Source organism: Neophocaena asiaeorientalis, unplaced genomic scaffold (genome assembly GCF_003031525.2).
Source record: "Neophocaena asiaeorientalis asiaeorientalis breed wild unplaced genomic scaffold, Neophocaena_asiaeorientalis_V1.1 scaffold39, whole genome shotgun sequence".
NCBI lineage: Eukaryota > Metazoa > Chordata > Mammalia > Artiodactyla > Phocoenidae > Neophocaena > Neophocaena asiaeorientalis.
In genome coordinates, this window is record NW_020175670.1 from 293,152 (window position 1) to 310,890 (window position 17,739).

General features: G+C 39.4%; 2 protein-coding genes across 7 annotated transcripts in view; one reads left to right on the forward strand and one right to left on the reverse strand.

Annotated features, from left to right (window-relative positions):
• COMMD8 (COMM domain containing 8) overlaps window positions 1-8,002 on the forward strand; it is a 40,248-nt gene extending 32,246 nt beyond the window's left edge. The window contains exons 5-6 of one of the 4 annotated variants that reach the window (XR_003001311.1): window positions 4,027-5,989; window positions 6,096-6,156. Coding sequence is in view for 3 of the 4 variants with exons in the window: in XM_024731626.1 (XP_024587394.1) it covers window positions 6,096-6,211; window positions 6,607-6,673 (183 nt within the window). In the remaining variant the exon portion in view is untranslated. Of the gene's footprint in view, window positions 1-4,026 lie in introns of all 4 variants that reach the window. The other 3 variants (XM_024731626.1, XM_024731627.1, XM_024731628.1) reach the window with 3 other exon arrangements.
• GABRB1 (gamma-aminobutyric acid type A receptor subunit beta1) overlaps window positions 75-17,739 on the reverse strand; it is a 377,569-nt gene continuing 359,904 nt past the window's right edge. For 2 of the 3 annotated variants that reach the window (XM_024731625.1, XM_024731622.1), the window contains exons 6-9: window positions 17,070-17,207; window positions 16,820-16,972; window positions 13,690-13,928; window positions 75-1,240 (exon numbers count right to left, since the gene is read on the reverse strand). In XM_024731625.1, the coding sequence (XP_024587393.1) occupies window positions 896-1,240; window positions 13,690-13,928; window positions 16,820-16,972; window positions 17,070-17,207 (875 nt within the window). In that variant the 3' untranslated portion in view covers window positions 75-895. Of the gene's footprint in view, window positions 1,241-13,683; window positions 13,929-16,819; window positions 16,973-17,069; window positions 17,208-17,739 lie in introns of all 3 variants that reach the window. The other variant, XM_024731624.1, reaches the window with a different exon arrangement.

Consider the following 17,739-nt stretch of genomic DNA (forward strand, 5'->3'; position numbering starts at 1 on the left):
AGGAGGAACGAGGGCAGTGTGATGCCATGGCTTCATGACACAGCGTCAAGTGATTCCAGGCTGAGGAAGTAAGTTCAGCGCTGCTCATTTGAAAGAGCTTAAAGATGGTCACTGCCCCCCAAACTCCTTATACTTAATAAGAAAAGAAAAATGTTCCCAGTGGCTACCAGGTTGGATTCTAATGTTAATTTAAATCTGCCTGGAAGTCTGAGAAAGAAGCATTTTTCAGAATATCCAGCTTAAAGGTGAGGTGAAGATGGCAGATTGGGTTTGCACGACCTGGGGCAGCGCTTGCCAGTCTCCCCCTCTTCCTCCGTGGAGCCGGGACCCCCTCCTACAGTGGACCTGGGGCAGCTTGAGGGTGGAGGGGAGTCTTCCTTCCTCTTCTAGGCTCCTTTTTGTTCTCCCTTCTTCCTGGAAATCTGTAACTTATCAATGGCTTTGTTTTGTCTTCTGAGATCCTGGAAATTGTGTTGTTTTTTGGCAGCATGAGATCGTTACAGTTGACCAGGAAGCCATGCACACAGAGAGCTGGGTCCTCTTTTCATTTTTACTTAAAAAATAATCAGTCAAATCCAGGGCGGCTAGAACTGCTAAAGATCTGCCTATCTAATTTCTCTCGTTGTGTGTATTTCTTTGTAAACATGGCAATTAACAGAGCTCTGAAAGAGCCAGTAACCTGGACCACAGTAGACTGGAAAAAAAAATAGAGTTTTTTTTTTTTTTTTGGAAGTAAACATGGTGCAGTAATAAAATTGATATGCAAGACCTAAAACCAATTGGATGACTGAATCTCTTACCTCAAAAAGCACAGCAGTACCGCTGCTGGGGACCTGTGGGATTAAAAACTAAGAGAAGAGGAAAGTAGTCGTTTAAGGAACCATGGGGACTGAACTTAGTGTACATAGTAAAGCCAATAAACGACGTTAAAAAGAGAAAAGGTGATGGGGAAGAACATTCGGGACCACTTGTCTATGGAATTCACATCAGTCAAGTCGGGGATTTTGACTTTGAGCTGCGAGGCGCGCCTGCGGAGGCGCCCCTTGCTGTGGGCGCCGTGCCGGTCCAGCGCGCGCCCGTAAGCCTCGCGGCTGCTCAGCGGCTTGCGGTACTGGATGCTGGCGCTGTCGTACGAGTACATGGTGGCCTTGGGGTCGCCCCCGCCCGTGAGCACTTCCGAGCCGCTAGTCTCGTTCCTGATCTCCAGGGTGCTGAGGAGAATGTTGCCGTGGGCGTCCACCTGACGGAGAAAAGACGGGCTCAGGCACAGCTGCCCGGACGTTCGCTCGTTTTGGTTAACCTGTAACTGTTGATACTGCGTGGCACTCAATACACACCGTCTTGCTAGACATCTGGCTCTGTGCGCCTCCTGGACGTCTATCTACCTGCCTATCTATCATCTATCTATCTACCAGCTATGTATCGAATCCATCATCTATCAATCCATCTAATCTACTGTTTATCTATGATCTAATCTATCATCTAATTTACCATCCATCTACCATTTATCTAATCTAATCCATCCATCCATCTATTCATCCATCTACCATTTATCTCCACTCACAAAACAGTATATTATTAAATATATAATTTTATATATTATATATAAAATATGTAATTTTTGTTTAAAAAATTTTTTGTTTTTAAAAACCATTTATCGAAGCCATATAAATACATTACATATATACATATATTTTGTAACAAAAATGCCATAGGTATTTGAAAAAATAGCATATATATGTTTATATACATGGCATTTTTTCTTGTTACAAAGTGATATATGGAAACATTCAAAACTAAACAATCAGGAAACAAAAAATAAAAATTAATAATTTCACCTTCAGTGTCGATTATTTTTAATATCTTGCTAAACTTCCAGTCTTTTTTTTATTCATATATACTTAAAAACACAGACTCACCTAGTATATTTTGCTTTGCAATCTGCTTTTGTCAGTTAATAGTATAGCCTGGTCATCTTTCCAAATTAATAAGTATTCCTCTGTGACAGCGTGTGTTCATAGATTATATGGATAAACCATAATTGAATCAATCTATTTTTAGATGTTAAGGCTTGCTTTACTGTTATACTCTTAAATAAACAGGCCTGCAAAGAAAACCTTTTAGCTAAGTCTTTGTGCATATCCATAGTTATTTCCTCTGGCTAACTTGCCAGAAGTGTGATGGGTGCGTGGGTTGAAAGGACATGCCTGGCTGTACTTTGACTTTTGTGTCTCCACTGTTGTTCACTGTTGCTTCCTACCATTCCAGTGATACCTAGCCCAGGTTTCCTGGTTTTTCTCTATGCTATGCCCAGATAAACACTTTTGGAACTATAGGAATCGTGAGCACCTTTGGCCTATGATGTGGCTTTAACTTCAAGCTGATCTCCTTTGCATCTGGTTTACCTGGAGGGGACATGGCTCATTCAGACAAATGAATTTGAAATACTTCCAAGGACAATACAGGCAGCTGTGTTTAAATTTAGAGTTATTAGCACAGTGCCCGACTTACAGTCCGTGCTTTTAAATGCTTTCTAATGACACTGATCTCAGTAAACCCTTGTTGAAAGCCGTAGGTTTGGGTAGGCAAGCAAAGAACATGGTGACAAAGAGAGAGCTAGAGAAAAGCTTGGGAAGAGGCAAAGACAAATGAGAGAAAGAAAAGAGAACTAAGATTTGTTGCGTGTCCATCATCTGCCTAGCATTATGGTAGATGCTTCACATATATTACTTGTTTAACACTTACAACAACAAACCACCTCCAGTTTATGCCCCAGTAAGTGCCAGACCTGAGATTACCACCCATGCCTTGTCTGATTCAATGCCCGTGTGCTTTGTACTAAGAATGAACCGCTTCACAGTCCTCGGCCATCGTCACATCCTGCAGTGAATTTAGTGATGCGGTTGATAGCTTTAAGCTTCAAGTTGGTTGGAGAAAGAAATGGTGACTGAATCCGGCCTCTGGCTCTCCATTCTCACCTATCATCGTTTCCCTTTGTGAAGCATTTTGCTGTAGTCTAACTAGGCTACCCACTGTGCCCTCACTTGGGACATCTATTGGCTTCTTTATTCAAGGATTTATTATTAATTTTTGTTACTGTTGTTAGTAACTACTGTTTATAGAATCCTACTGTGTAATTTATCAGTTATTTTTCAGACACTACGAAATCTATAATATTATCCTAGTTCAGCAGATGGGGAAGCCGAGGCTCAGACAGGTTAAGTAAATTGCCTAAGATTTAACAAACAATAAGTACCCAATTTGGAATTCAAACATAGGATACTCTTTGTCTCAAGTATCATTTATTTCCTCTTTGCACGTTAATCAATATGTTTTCTTCAAGGCTCAATTTAACATTTTACTTCCTCTGTGTACCTGTGTACCTTCCCTGATCATAGTGACCTCAAGAATTTTCTCTCTCTCCAAACCTTTATTGACGCTTACTATGAGCCAGCTACAGTGCTAGTTGTCAAGGATGTGTGTGTGTGTGTATATATATATATGTATAATATAGTGTAAATCTATGGTTAAAAATGTCATGCATATGGAAGTTTATGTTACTAAAGAGGACAGTAGGGTTGAAGTGACAAGGAGCAAAGTCCTGGATTCATTAGAGATGGGACAAGTAAGTTAGAAGATTAGGTGATGCATGTGATTTGCTAGGTACTGTGGAACAGTCAAGAGAATCCTCGAACATGGATTTTGTCCTTGAGATAATAGTCTCCTTAGAGATACAAGAATATGACATAATATTGAAAGTGACAAGACTTCTAACCGAATGCTAAATGATACAGTATAGACCATGATTGGGGTGCATAAAAGTGAGAAATCATTGGGATTCCTGGAAGGCTTCATGAGGAGGTGGGGCTTGTACTGAATCTTAAAGGATGGGTAAAGGATAGAACACAGGATTGGGAGTTGAAATCTGCGTTCTCATCCTGGTTTTGTTATTAACTCAGTTTCATCATCCATAAATGAAAGGCTTTCACTAGGTAATCTCAAGGGCTTGTTTCTAATTTTTGACAGATTTTGCTTATGGAGAATATTCCAGGCAGAAGAAAATACTTGTAAGACGGAATCACTTGATCTGTACTGTATGCATCATTAAGAAATCCCTCTTAAGTAAACAAGTTGCTAGAATTTAGAATTAGCCAATGAAGCATAGAGATGCTCCTCATTAAGGAGAAGTCACGACAAACAAGGTACATTTTATTAAGATATTTTGGTTAACCTTGGTGCAGGCTCAGAGGTACTTATAAATTGCATGAAGTTTATTAGTTTGTGCAAATCCCTCTAAATATTCTGTCATCGACCAGAAATCATAGCTTTAAATGGTTTGATATGTAAAATAATGAATCCCTTTCTGCAGCTACCCACGAAAGCTGATATCGTTACCGTATAGTTAAATTAACACTACCGTGTTCCTTATTTGGAAAAATAAGGAATGTCTTACAACTGTTATTGCCCATCTCCATTCTCTCTCCTACATAGTCTAGGACCTTTCCTAAAAGCTGGTGTTCCAGGGTGTGTGTGTGTGTGTGGTTTTGTGTGTGTGATGGTACGCACAAGCACTTCTTCAGAGGTATGAAATTTCGTCCTCCACCCTCCAAGATTTTGCTGCCTGGTGAGGTGGGTGTGTGGTAACCACATCACTGCTGACACCAGCAAGTTTCTGGTTGGCTTCTCCTTAACCCCTGCCCTTAGGAGAAGAGTAGCTTTCCCTTTGCCTCAGCCATATAAGGACACCCAGGGGATCCTGATATCCACAATCAGCACAGCTTTCCCAAAATAATATCCACGGGGAAAGCGGCCAGTGTGTCTTCGCATCTTCAGAAGCAGCAAGGAGCCATGATGGGCATTGCTTCAGCACCTGCAGTGGTGACGCTGCCTCATTGAACAAGGAAATATTGACATCTGAGTTGGGCATGATCCAGACATCGAAGATTTTCAAATCTTGAAACAGAAGGAAGTGAGGCAAATGAACATGTTGACACACTGGAATTCTAGGGCAGACACCGCCTAACAGATTTCCTAAAGCGTTGCTGATTTTGGAATAACTGTTCAGTGAGATAATCATTCCCCACCCTTCATACTGCCGTAGAGGAAGAGACCTGCCACTCCAGTTCCCCGGGAGACAAGCTCCGGGAGGAACACTTCAAGCTCTTTCACTGCTCGCCACTGACCTATCTTATGGGCACATTTGGAAGGAGGCGGGCATACGTGGCTCTGAGCCTCCTGGACTCTTCTCTCCCTCTGATCTGCCACCAGAGAAGGTGCAATCCATTTAGGGCCGTGCATGTTGAACCCACTGCCTTGGTGGGTAAAGCCTGTGGTTGTTCAGGGTTCTGGTGATTGAGGAGGTAAGTCTGTCTAATATTGGGGGGTAATGACTTAATTATATGACCATGTAATCCTCAAACCAACACCACGGATTCTCTTTGTTTTAAGTTTAGAGCATCACTCAACCTAAATTTAGAGAAAAATGAATATAATTATTATTAAGGCTTCAGGAGGGCCAATAAATAATGCTTTCTCTTCTCCTTCAGATAGATGATCAACATGCAAGATGTCTAATAAAGGGGAGCAGAGAACGTGTCTTTAGGTCTGCAGCCCCAAGGGCTTGCTAATCTTTCATCCTCACCCCACTTCCTATTAGACAGGTATATTCATGGGTTACAAGAGGTAATGTTAGGTGTAGAATGGATAAGTGTTAAAACGTTAACAGTTCAGTCATTCCCTCACTCATTTATTTAGTAAGTGTTTATTGAGTGCCTGCTCTGTGTCAAGCACTGTCCCCAACACTGATGAAGGAATCAGCCTCTCCACGAGCAATAGGACATCATGTCCCACGTTTTAGAATTTCAGGGATCTCAGTTAATAAAGCTCCTTAATCTTGTACGCTCTCCTGTACAAACCCTGAGACTGCTCCCATCTCCTACTGGTTCTAAATGTTTTACTGGACAAATACTGTGACCTCTTTCAAACTCAGGTTGGTAGTTCTCTTTCTAACAGACTTTTTGAAATGCTTTCACTTGTGACCATGGGATCTGCCTTCTCACTGCCTGCTGAGTCTTTCTCTTATCTTCCTCCTGAAGGTCCCTCCTGAAGATCCTCCTGACCAAAGGCAAATCTTGGACGGGCTCACATATGAGGGCGCTCCTGGGATTTCACTGCATAGAGACCTGAGATGGGGAGAGACAGCTTCTGGCTGGTGAACCCTCTCTTTCTTTCCTGCAGTACAGTGGTTCTCAATGACAATATCTTGCTTTCAACTTCTGAGAATGCAACAGTCTTGGGAAGATAACAGTGAGCAAAAGAGATACAGTTCTTGAGTTGGCGCTTATACATTCTTACAGAGGAAACGGGCAATACCCTCTTTCCCCATAAAGTTTGTTTTTAAAAATTGAGTAGCATTATGAAGAAAATGAAACAGTGGTATATATTGCTTTTCACATATTTAGAAAAAATCTAACCAGCACACTAACTTGGTTACTTCGTATGTTTTTCTTAATATTACACTCATCCTATGTCATTATAATGAGTGAAAAATTTAAAGTAATTCATATTTCCTTTTTTTTTTTTTTTAAATCCTGGACCTTACTACAGGACAGCCGCCTATACATGGATGTTTAAAGGCATCTCATTCTTCAAATGGCCAGAGCAGAACTTTTGATCCTCTCTCTTCTTATCCAACTGGTTCCTCCCCAAAATGTCCCACTAGAGTGTCGCTCCAGGAGGGCAGGGACTTTGTCTTATCCATTACTTCCCAAGACCTGAGAAAAGTGCTTGGCACTTATAGGAGCAGTCAGTAAATACCTACTGAATGAATGAATGATAGTACAGGGGGTAAAAAGGCATGGTGGTTAATTTTATGTGTCAACTCGGCTAGTCTATGGTGCCCAGTTATTTGGTCAAGCGCTAGTCTAGATGTCGCTGTGAAGGTATTTTGTAGATGTGATTGACATTTTCAATCTGCTACTGTAAGTAGAGGAGATTCAGCCTGATGACCTGCATGGCCTCATCCTAACCCTTAAAAGTCTTAAGAGCAAAAACTGAAGTTTCTCAGAAAAGAAATTCTGTCTCAGGCCTGAAACAGAAATCCCGCCTGAGTTTTCAGCACACTCTACAGATTTTGGACTTGCTTTCTTTACAGCTGCACGAGACAGTTCCTTAAAATAAATATCTTCTTGCGTGTATGTTGGTTCTGTTTCTGTTGGTTCCATTGGAGAACGCTGACTGATACAAAGGGGATGGCAAAAATCAGAAGGGTGACTAAAGCCCAGGAAACACTGACATGCTGGCTGTATTTCTTCCCTCTATAGAAACCCCAGGTGAATGTATACGTTTGTTTTCTAGTTTGGGCTTCACTTCTCTCCCACCCGTCCTGTCTCATTCACCCTCCCCTTCTCTCTGCCTCCAAAATACCCAAAGAATGCCTTAGGCTGTGAAAAATGCTGTCACTCACTGAACTGAACTCTTCTGGATATTTTCAACCAGGAAATATACCAGAACTCATTTCAGTGTAATTGAAATAAAATATAATCTAGTTGTCAGTGGCAGTTTTAAAACCCTGTTAAGAAATACCTCTGGGCTCAATCTACTTTGCAAACAGAAAGTGATTTCCTTACTGTTAACCAATTCAGTTAGATCCCCATTTACTGAGTGCTTCTGAAGTACAAAGCAGGAAGCCAAGTGAAGTGATGCTGGCCATGGAACGGGCTGTCCCTCCAGAAGCCTACAGTCGAATGAATGAAGCTGTCCAGTGTGCTCAGCTGCCTTCACCTGCAGAGCACAGAGAGCCACACAGCCACAACCTCCATCTGCGCATCCCGCTCCTGTAACGAACCGCATTTGTGATATCGCTGTCAGTCATTAGCTCTCAATGACTCACGCACATACGGCCAGCTTATCTTTGATAAAGGAGGCAAGAATATACAATGGAGAAAAGACAGCCTCAATAAGTGGTGCTGGGAAAACTGGACAGCTACATGTAAAAGAATGAAATTAGAACACTCCCTAATGCCATACACAAAAATAAACTCAAAATGGGTTAAAGACCTAAATGTAAGGCCAGACACTATAGAACTCTTAGAGGAAAACATAGGCAGAACACTCTATGACATAAATCACAGCAAGATCTTTTTTGACCCACCTCCTAGAGAAATGGAAATTAAAACAAAAATAAACAAATGGGACCTAATGAAACTTCAAAGCATTTGCACAGCAAAGGAAACCATAAACAAGATGAAAAGGCAACCCTCAGAATGGGAGAAAATATTTTCAAGTGAAGCAACTGACAAAGGATTAATCTACAAGATATACAAGCAGCTCATGCAGCTCAATATCAAAAAAAAAAAAAACCCAATCGAAAAATGGGCAGAGGACCTAAATAGACATTTCTCCAAAGAAGATATACAGTTTGCCAACAAACACATGAAAGGAAGCTCAACATCCCTAATCATTAGAGAAATGCAAATCAAAACTACACTGAGGTATCACCTCACACCAGTTAGAAAGGGCATCATTAGAAAATCTACAAACAACAAATGCTGGAGAGGGTGTGGAGAAAAGGGAACCCTCTTGCACTGTTGGTGGGAATGTAAATTGATACAGCCACTATGGAGAACAGTATGGAGGTTCCTTAAAAAACTAAAAGTAGAACTACCATACAACCCAGCATTCCCACTACTGGGCATATACCCTGAGAAAACCATAATTCAAAAAGAGTCATGTACCACAATGTTCATTGCAGCTCTGTTTACAATAGCCAGGACATGGAAGCAACCTAAGTGTCCATCGACAGATGAATGGTTAAAGAAGATGTGGCACATATATACAATGGACTATTACTCAGCCATAAAAAGAAATGAAACTGAGTTATTTGTAGTGAGGTGGAGGCTAGTGACTGTCATACAGAGTGAAATAAGTCAGAGAAAAACAAATACCGTATGCTAACACGTGTATATAGAATCTAAAAAAATAAATTGTTCTGAAGAACCTAGGGGCAGAACAGGAATAAAGATGCAGACGTAGAGAATGGACTTGAGGATATGGGGAGGGGGAAGGGTAAGCTGGGACGAAGTGAGAGAGTAGCATTGACATATATAAACTATCAAATGTAAAATAGGTAGCTAGTGGGAAGCAGCCGCATAGCACAGGGAGATCAGCTCGGTGCTTTGTGACCACCTAGAGGGGTGGGATAGGGAGGGTGGGAGGGAGGGAGATGCAAGAGGGAAGAGATATGGGGACATATGTATATGTATAACTGATTCACTTTGTTATACAGCAGAAACTAACACACCATTGTAAAACAATTATATTCCAATAAAGATGTTAAAAAAAAAAAGATGACAAGATATGCTCTCTGATGACATTGTTTGAACATCTGGGTATAGCCTCATGTGAAATTACAATCTTTGCTGGACCTTTTAGTTGTGTGGGCCAAAGAACTCCCCCACCCCTTTTTTTTAAGCTAGTTAGATTTTATTAAGCCAGTAAGTTAGATTTCTCTCTCATTCACAAAAGAATCCTATCTTTTTGAGTATAGAAGAAATTGGAGACTAGATGCCAGAAAGAAGATGAGAGAGAGAGAGAGAGAGAGAGAGAGAGAGAGATTTTGAGATTCCTGGAAAGGAAAATTAGACTCTTAGGTTGCTGAAGGCCCTGAAGATTAGCTAAATTAAGCCACAACTAGAGAACAAAACATGGACCAAGCCAGATTTGGGCAAGGGTTTGAGGGCTGAAAAAGTTCATCAACTGTTAACACAGGCGGTCATTAGAAATCAGAGGCCCTGCCTGGATTTCTCCAGAATCCAAGATACTAAGTCAGAATGGTTAAAGTTTCATTAAAGGCTGATGGCAAGACAGTGATGTGGGGCGGAGCCCAGGCTCAAAGGCTAATATGCATATCAAGCTGGTCGAAGCTAGACCTGAGAGAGCTGTTTACATTTATGAAGACTGTTTTCACACGCATTTTGTATCCCGGAATTAATCACAATACAGAGTTTATTTACATTTAGAAAGTTGTCTGAAGGTATAGAGGATTCACCATAGAGAATAGGAATGGGAGGAAAAGAGGCCAGATTACAGTATCAACATCTGGTTCTGAAGGGAAAAATTCTTTCTTGGCTTTTGGGGTTCCAACTTCCCACTGGGCATGACTCTTCAGCAGTGTCCCCCATGACAGAATGATGTTGAGTCAGTCTCTGGTCACAGACCACCCATGCAACCATTCTATCTTAGGTGGATCTATTTGCAAATGGGCAGGCATTGTGGCCAGCAGATACAACTCTATTTGTTCCAGCTTAGTACAAAAATGGCCCCGAAGTAGCTTACTTACAGCTTAGTTGTACTGAGTAATCTATCTTTCAAAACTCTAAATACCATCTCTAGCTTCAAATGATACCTGAGGGTTTTATGAATCTATTGTCTGTATCATGGTGGAGGTTGAAACTCTCCTAATGTCTGGATTGAGCACCTATACTCATATAAAAAGATACTTCAGTGCAGTGGTGGAAATATAAAATCAAGACAAAGCAAGCACTTCTGAAGCTTCAGTATAGATACCCTTGACAATACTGCCCAGCCAAGGCTATCAGAGTAATGTGTGATAAATGATCAATGCCACTCTATGCACTAGGGTACCAAGGCCGATATTAGGGATCCCTCAAATATAAAAATTGTCTGGGACCAACCAGAACATATATGTCATTTGAATTCAACTGTTTATAAACGTCTAAAAGGAAAGGGGAGGATCATCTAACCATTATAGTAAAGAAAAAATATAATATTTTCTATTTCTTAAATTAAACCAGAGGGTAACATTTTTAAATACCACTTAGGTTACATCATTAACTTCACTGCTGGAGGTGATGCGCTGAACAGATGAAGTGACACACTTGCTTTGTTATTGACACATTGTCTGCCTGAGCCCCTGGTTTTAGAATAGGATAAGGAAGTCAGGAACTGGAAAACCTAAGCAGCTACAGGCATGATTATAATTTCCTTGAGATAGTACTGGTCTATTATTATTCCGCCTAAATATGAAGAAGTTTATAAAAACTTACAACATGTTTTGGAGACTGTATTTATCTGATGCTATATCACTGTGATTCAGAAAGAATAACAGAGGTTGATAGAAAGTATGCTTGAAAACATGTCAAAAATCAAAGTGATAGAGTAAGTAAGTTTGGAGCAGAAGCTAAAATGGACTATAGATAGTCTCCTTTTCTTACTTATTATGAATACATAAGAATTTTATAAAACATTGTGATGTAACACTCAATACCTTGTGTGGTATCTAAGAACTCACCTTGAATGAAAAAGGCCTCTCTAGCAGTCATTCATTCAAAAAGTTCCTGTTTGGTATTTTCTCAGTTCTAGCCTCCAAGGAAAGAACAATAAACATAATAGACAAGGACCCTGGTGCCTATCTTTGGGAAGCTTTGAGATTAGCAGAGAGATAGAGGTTACAAAAATAATTACACAAATAAAATAATTACACATATACTCTATATTGTGGTAAGTCCTAAGGTGGAAAAGCACAGGATGTCATGAGAACAAATCACAAGGGTACAAAATATAAATCAACAGACATGTCAGTTAAGGCATTCCTGAGTTAGTAACAATTATGGTAAGAACTGGAGCAATGGAAAGATTGAGAAGGCCAATATTACCTTCAATCATACTAATTTTTTCTTCTGTGGTATGAAATCTGATTTCTAATCCATCTAATAAAATTTTCAATTCTATGATTTCCACTGGCTCTTGTTTATAGTCTCAAATCCTAGTCTGATACTTCTCATCTCTTCATATATTATGTTAATCTTTTCCTATGGACTTTATTTTAAGCTGGTTTTTTGTTTTGTTTTGTTTTGTTTTTGTTTTTGTTTTTGTGGTACGCGGGCCTCTCACTGTTGTGGCCTCTCCCGTTGCGGAGCACAGGCTCCGGACGCGCAGGCTCAGCGACCATGGCTCACGGGCCCAGCCGCTCCGCGGCATGTGGGATCTTCCCGGACTGGGGCACGAACCCGTGTCCCCTGCATTGGCGGGCGGATTCTCAACCACTGCGCCACCAGGGAAGCCCCCTTAAAGTACTTTTAAAGCTGGTATGGCTACTATCAGATAATAGGAAGCTTCAACCTTTCTTCAAGATAAATGCTGTCCTGTCTTATTTTATAATCCATTCATAATTTTCTTTCCAGCCAGATCAGAAGTTTCTCAAGGGCAAGTATCATGCCTACTCCTTTTCCCATGGCATTAAGCATAGTGTTTTATACAAGAGTATAAATTTATTTGAGTGTGTTGCTTTGAATTTTGCCCATTTGGTTGAATCTGTATGTTTTCCTCATTTGTAATTTTCTAATTACCTGACAGTGTTTGCCAAATTTTGATATCCTACTAAAGAGCATGAAGAAACACCCTGAAGATTCACTATTTGACTTCTGCCTGATTCTCCAGCCACAACTCAAATTATTCTCTTTCTCCCTCACTTCCTATGTTCTTGCTGCATTGGTCTTCTCTCAGTACTTTAACATGTCACACAATTCTTTGCCTAGAATGGACATGGCATGGCTGCTGCTTCCATCACTTAGGTGTCAGATCAAATGGTAATTCCTCAAAGAGGTCTTCCTGATCACCTGATCAAAGTTCCCTGTTCCCTTGAACCTGACCCCACACATTCTCTTGCCCATTACTCTGTTTTACTTTCTTTGTAGCACTTCCTATTACCTGAGATTATGCTCTCGATACTTGCTTGTTTACTGCCTGTCTTCCCACGTTAGCATCTAAACTCCATCATTCAGAGCAGTACCCCCAATGCTCAGAATCGTGAATGAATATTTGAGTCGTTACCCTGAGTGCCATCTTGAAAACAATTTGTCTTGGATCCAGTATTTCAACGCACATAATTGTCAAATGATTTCAGTGAAAAATGCCACAGAAGTAGAGACTATAGGGATTTTTAAAAAGAATAAACAAAGCATTATTTTAATGCACAGCGAGAACACAGGTCATAAGATCTACCAGTGAAAAGCAAAGGAAAAATACTGACAATGTCTTGTATATGATAATAGCTAATACTTATTGAGTTCTTACTATGTACTAGGTATTGTTCCAAATGATAGACTTTAAAAGAAGTAACAAAACTCATTTAGTCCTTATGATAACTGAGAGATAGGTATACTATAGTAATCTCCATTTTATGGTTGGTGACACTGAGAGCAGAGGTTAGATAAGGAGTTACACAGGTTGATTTGCCTGAAGTTCTAAAGCCATTAAGTGGCAGACCTGGGAATTAAACCCAAGCAGTTTGATTCCATTCTGTGGTTGTAACCACCGTGCTATAATGCCTCATTGCCACTTAGGAGTAAGAGTTTGTTCACTTTAGTTCTCTCATTTATTTATTAAGTAGGTCCGGAATTATTCTTTTGTGTATAGTTTCACAACTATATAATTTAAAATAAAGAATAATGGACTTAGGGTTGAGTTGCAGGCCCAGGTATGTTATTAAGCTATGTAAACTTCAACCTAACATCTTCAATTGTCAATTTTCAAATACGTGAAATGAAGGGTGGTTGGAGCCTTATTAAAGATAAACTAGTATTTCATCATTTTTTTCTGTTATGAGAGCCCTGCTGCTGCTGAATTTCAGAAGAAGATTGTCGAGAATATTTAATATATTACCTGGACTTTATTCATCTCCAGTTTGTTCTTCTCATTAGCGCTCTGGTCTTGTTTGCCAGCTCCTTTTTTCTGAGGGCCTTTTCCAAAGAAGATGTAATTTACAAAGGCATATTCCAGCAAAGCCAGGAACACGAACACAAAGCAACCCATCAGGTAAATATCAATTGCTTTGACATAAGGGATCTTTGGCAGGGTCTCCCTGAGGTGAGTGCTGATGGTTGTCATTGTCAGGACTGTGGTGATTCCTATGAAACAGAAAGACACGGCTTAGCGGAACGCACTTGTTAAGTTCCCTTTTCAAGACTGAGAGGACAGATGCCGATCTCTTGTTGGTGCTCCAGAATGATGGCAGTAATGCAATAAACCACAGGGCAAAAAGGGCAGACAATTTGAAAGACAAAGCTGCAGGCTCCCTACGTAGTCCATAAGTAAATCATAAAATGGGATGCGCTGTGAGTGTTGGGTTGAAAACTGTTTTTTTTAAAAAATAATGCACAAAGGAAAAAGAAAAGTAGATGCAGATATTAAAATCTCATTGACATGCCCACTGCTTACTGTCAAATGTCCCTCATTCTGCTACGTGCCACCTCCTTCTTTCCTTCCTTCTCTCAGCGTCTCTGTCATGTCCCTCCTAAATCTGTCCTTGTAATACTAATCACCACAGCAGTCACTACCGAACTGAAAGTTGGTGACCAGTTTGAGGAGACCTATTTCATTGCATGCAACTGTAATACACACAGGTCGCAGGGTCAGTATGGTCTTTTAAAATTATAATGCATCATTCCTAGTGAGTCAACATGAAAAGAACAAACAAGAAAGTTCATGACTTGCATCAAGTATTTGATATATGTATTTTAAAATATAACATAATCTTATTGCTTTTTTCTTTTCTTTTTCAAATATTACCTCTAGTTCCTTGATTCCAGAGACTAGAATGAATTAGTGCCCCGGAGTCAGGAAAAGACTTCCTAAAAATTCAACTTGTTAAAGAAATTTAAGAGTGTAGTCTTTTTAAAAGGAAGATTCTGCTTTGTCTACTTTGTTAAATATGGCATTCTTAACAATATAATGTTTGTGTGTCTGTATAATATTTTGTGTTGATTATGGTGATTAAATGATAATTGGGAAAAATAGGAAGTGATACTTATATCTAATACTAAACCCTGCTGTAATACTAATATTACACATTTGTATAGTGTTTTTGAAGTTTTAAACACTTAACAGCTATGAATTATATGGCTGTCGTAACAGCCTGCTGAGTGTGATAAGGCAGGTATATAATTCCCAGTTTATAGCTGAGTAAACAGAAACTCTGAGATTAGTTATTTTGCTGTAGATCACCCAGCTAGGGGCAAAAAGCAAGGAGGTATGAAGCAAAGGTATTTAAAATAAAAGCAGAGAGATGAAAAAGTAAAACGTGAAACTTGACGGAGGTCCTTAAAAATAAAGATAGGAAATGTGAAATGGATATTAAAGACAAAGGAGAACTGGCAAAGGGAATGGAAGTTAGAAAATGAAAAGGGAAGAAAATAGTTTAGCACTCATTTGCCAGCCAGATTATTCTATTTAGATTCCCTGATTTGACTACTAAACTTGAGGAGAACAGATAAAGTAGGAAGTCTGAACTACCATACAAAAGGTTAAAATAGTTTAGATCAGTGATAAATTTAAATGTCTGGACTGATATTAAATGCCGTCATGAGTGGTGCTATTTATTTCTTTGAATAAAATTTTAAATTTCCCCTAATATAATTCTACCTAATGTTCTGTACAGAAGCAATAATTCATTAAAATCTACTAATTCCACTTCTGCTTCTACTCCTTGGCTTAAATTTTTTAAGCAAGAAGGGCTAGTAAGTAAATGTCTTTTTCACTTAGATAAGGTTTTAAATACCTTAGGTTTTACATTTCAAAGAACAGGTTTATTCAGCATCTGCATAGGCTGACACCTCTAATCAAAATATTATTAGCTTTGAGGATAGATGGTAAAGAGAACCACAATTCATGACCTTGATAGTTCATATTCCCTACTGTAGACACTGTCTGATGTTTTTTCTTTAACCATAGCATATACACATATTCAAATAATATGTGCAGATACATGTGTATGATATGATAAATTATTTGTCTACTTTCCTTAGTCTTGTAATGTTCAAAGGTTGATAAGGGGCTGCCCACACTTGACTTTGTGAACCTTATATACTCAACCAATAGAGATGAGCTGTAGAGTTGACAATTAGTCTAGGAGTGAAAGGGTATGCTGATCATCTAATCCAGTTCCATAGTCTCAGAAGAGAAGAGCTGTATATGTTAGCTTAGTAATAAATGATGTTCTTTTGCATATGTGTGTGTGTGTGTGTGTGTGTGTGTGTGTGTGTGTGTGTGTCTGTAAATAAGCCCCAGAAAGTGATAACTGAAATGGCTCTAGGGTCAAATACGAGGTAGACCCACACATACCCAGATACATCGGACAGACCTTACATATTCTAACTTTCCAAGGAATCCTTTAAAATCTCAAATATAGCCTTTTAGCTTACAGCAATTACTCAACCATGGCAAGATTAGTTCTGAATTCTGTTTTGCTGGGAAGGAAACCATTTTTATTCTGTCCTGATCACACATCATTAATATAGCTGATGAATTGTCTGTGCCTCATTCAAGTAGAAGGAGCTCTATTTAAGGGAGACAGAGCAATACAATTTAACTATAGTTAATATTTGAAAGATAATATTGACATGGCTTGTTAATGGTCACAAGGTTTAGCTTTCTCCAAATCCATTTGAGAATAATGCAATAATGTTCTCCACTGTAAAGAGAAGGAACCAAAGAAGAAATCACAAAGTTAGTAAAATATTAGTGTAATGAGAATTTTAAAATATTCTCTAAGAAGCACTTATATAGTGTTGAATGTACTCCAAGATTTGTGTTTTATTTTGGTAAAATGATAAAAAGATATTACGTTGTAAAACATTCACCCCTGTAAGTGCTTACACATAGATGTTTTATTATCCAGCACTCTTACGGTAATCTCATTCTCTGGCTCTCTGTGAGAGACACCCTGGCCTGTAATTCTTATCGTTGGCTGTTGTTTGACGTTAAATCCCACCAGCTCTCTGTAGTGCTGGGAATGCATTACCTAGTGCGACTCTGGCTGCAGAGGCATCATAGTTGATCCAAAACGACACCCAGGACAGAATTGTAATCAGTGTGGAAGGCATGTAGGTTTGCAAAATGAAGTAACCAATGTTTCTCTTTAGACGAAAACTTAGTGACAGTCGTGGATAGGCCCCTGAGTGAAAAAAGAAAAGAAAAGAAAATCAGATGGTCATTTGGTGGGAGCCATCTCCTTTCTCATCATCGCTAGTTCATGGGGGAAACATCCTCACCTGTTGTGAACTCCACCTTCTTGGACACCATCTTATAGTCAACAATTGAAAACTGAGGAAGCTCAATTTTATTCACTCCTGTTACTGCTCCTTCTCCTCCATTCCAGTAAAACTCAATGTCATCCGTGGTGTAGCCATCTGAAACCAGGAAACAGCAGAGTTAAACAGAATTCAGTTGGCCTAGAAATTCATTTTGAAGACAGTTGGGGATCTGGAGAGAAATTTCCCAGCAATTGACGATAAGATGATTTTGCTTTAAATTGGGATAACGTAAGAGGCTTCATGTTGAGTGCCGTTTCTGACAGGCTGGTTGTGGCTGCCTTGAGAAGATGGATATACTTGGCTTTACTGAACATAACCTCTGTGATCATTCAGTGATATCTGATATCACCGCTGCATATTTATTCTCATTGTGTCCACTAATGGGCACTCTTCGGTTAGATTGAGGGATGCCTGAATTCTAGGTGCCTGGGCATAGATTTTGACTGTGTGTTATTTAACAACAACAAGTATAATAACTGAGCACTTATTTGTTAAAAGGGGACCAGAAAGGATAAAGGGATGGAGTATAATAAAAGATCAAATTAGTACGGACCCATTAAATGATCAAGACATTCAAAGAAGAGTATACATTTTTTTTTTTTTTTTTTTTTTTTTTCTTCAGGAGGCC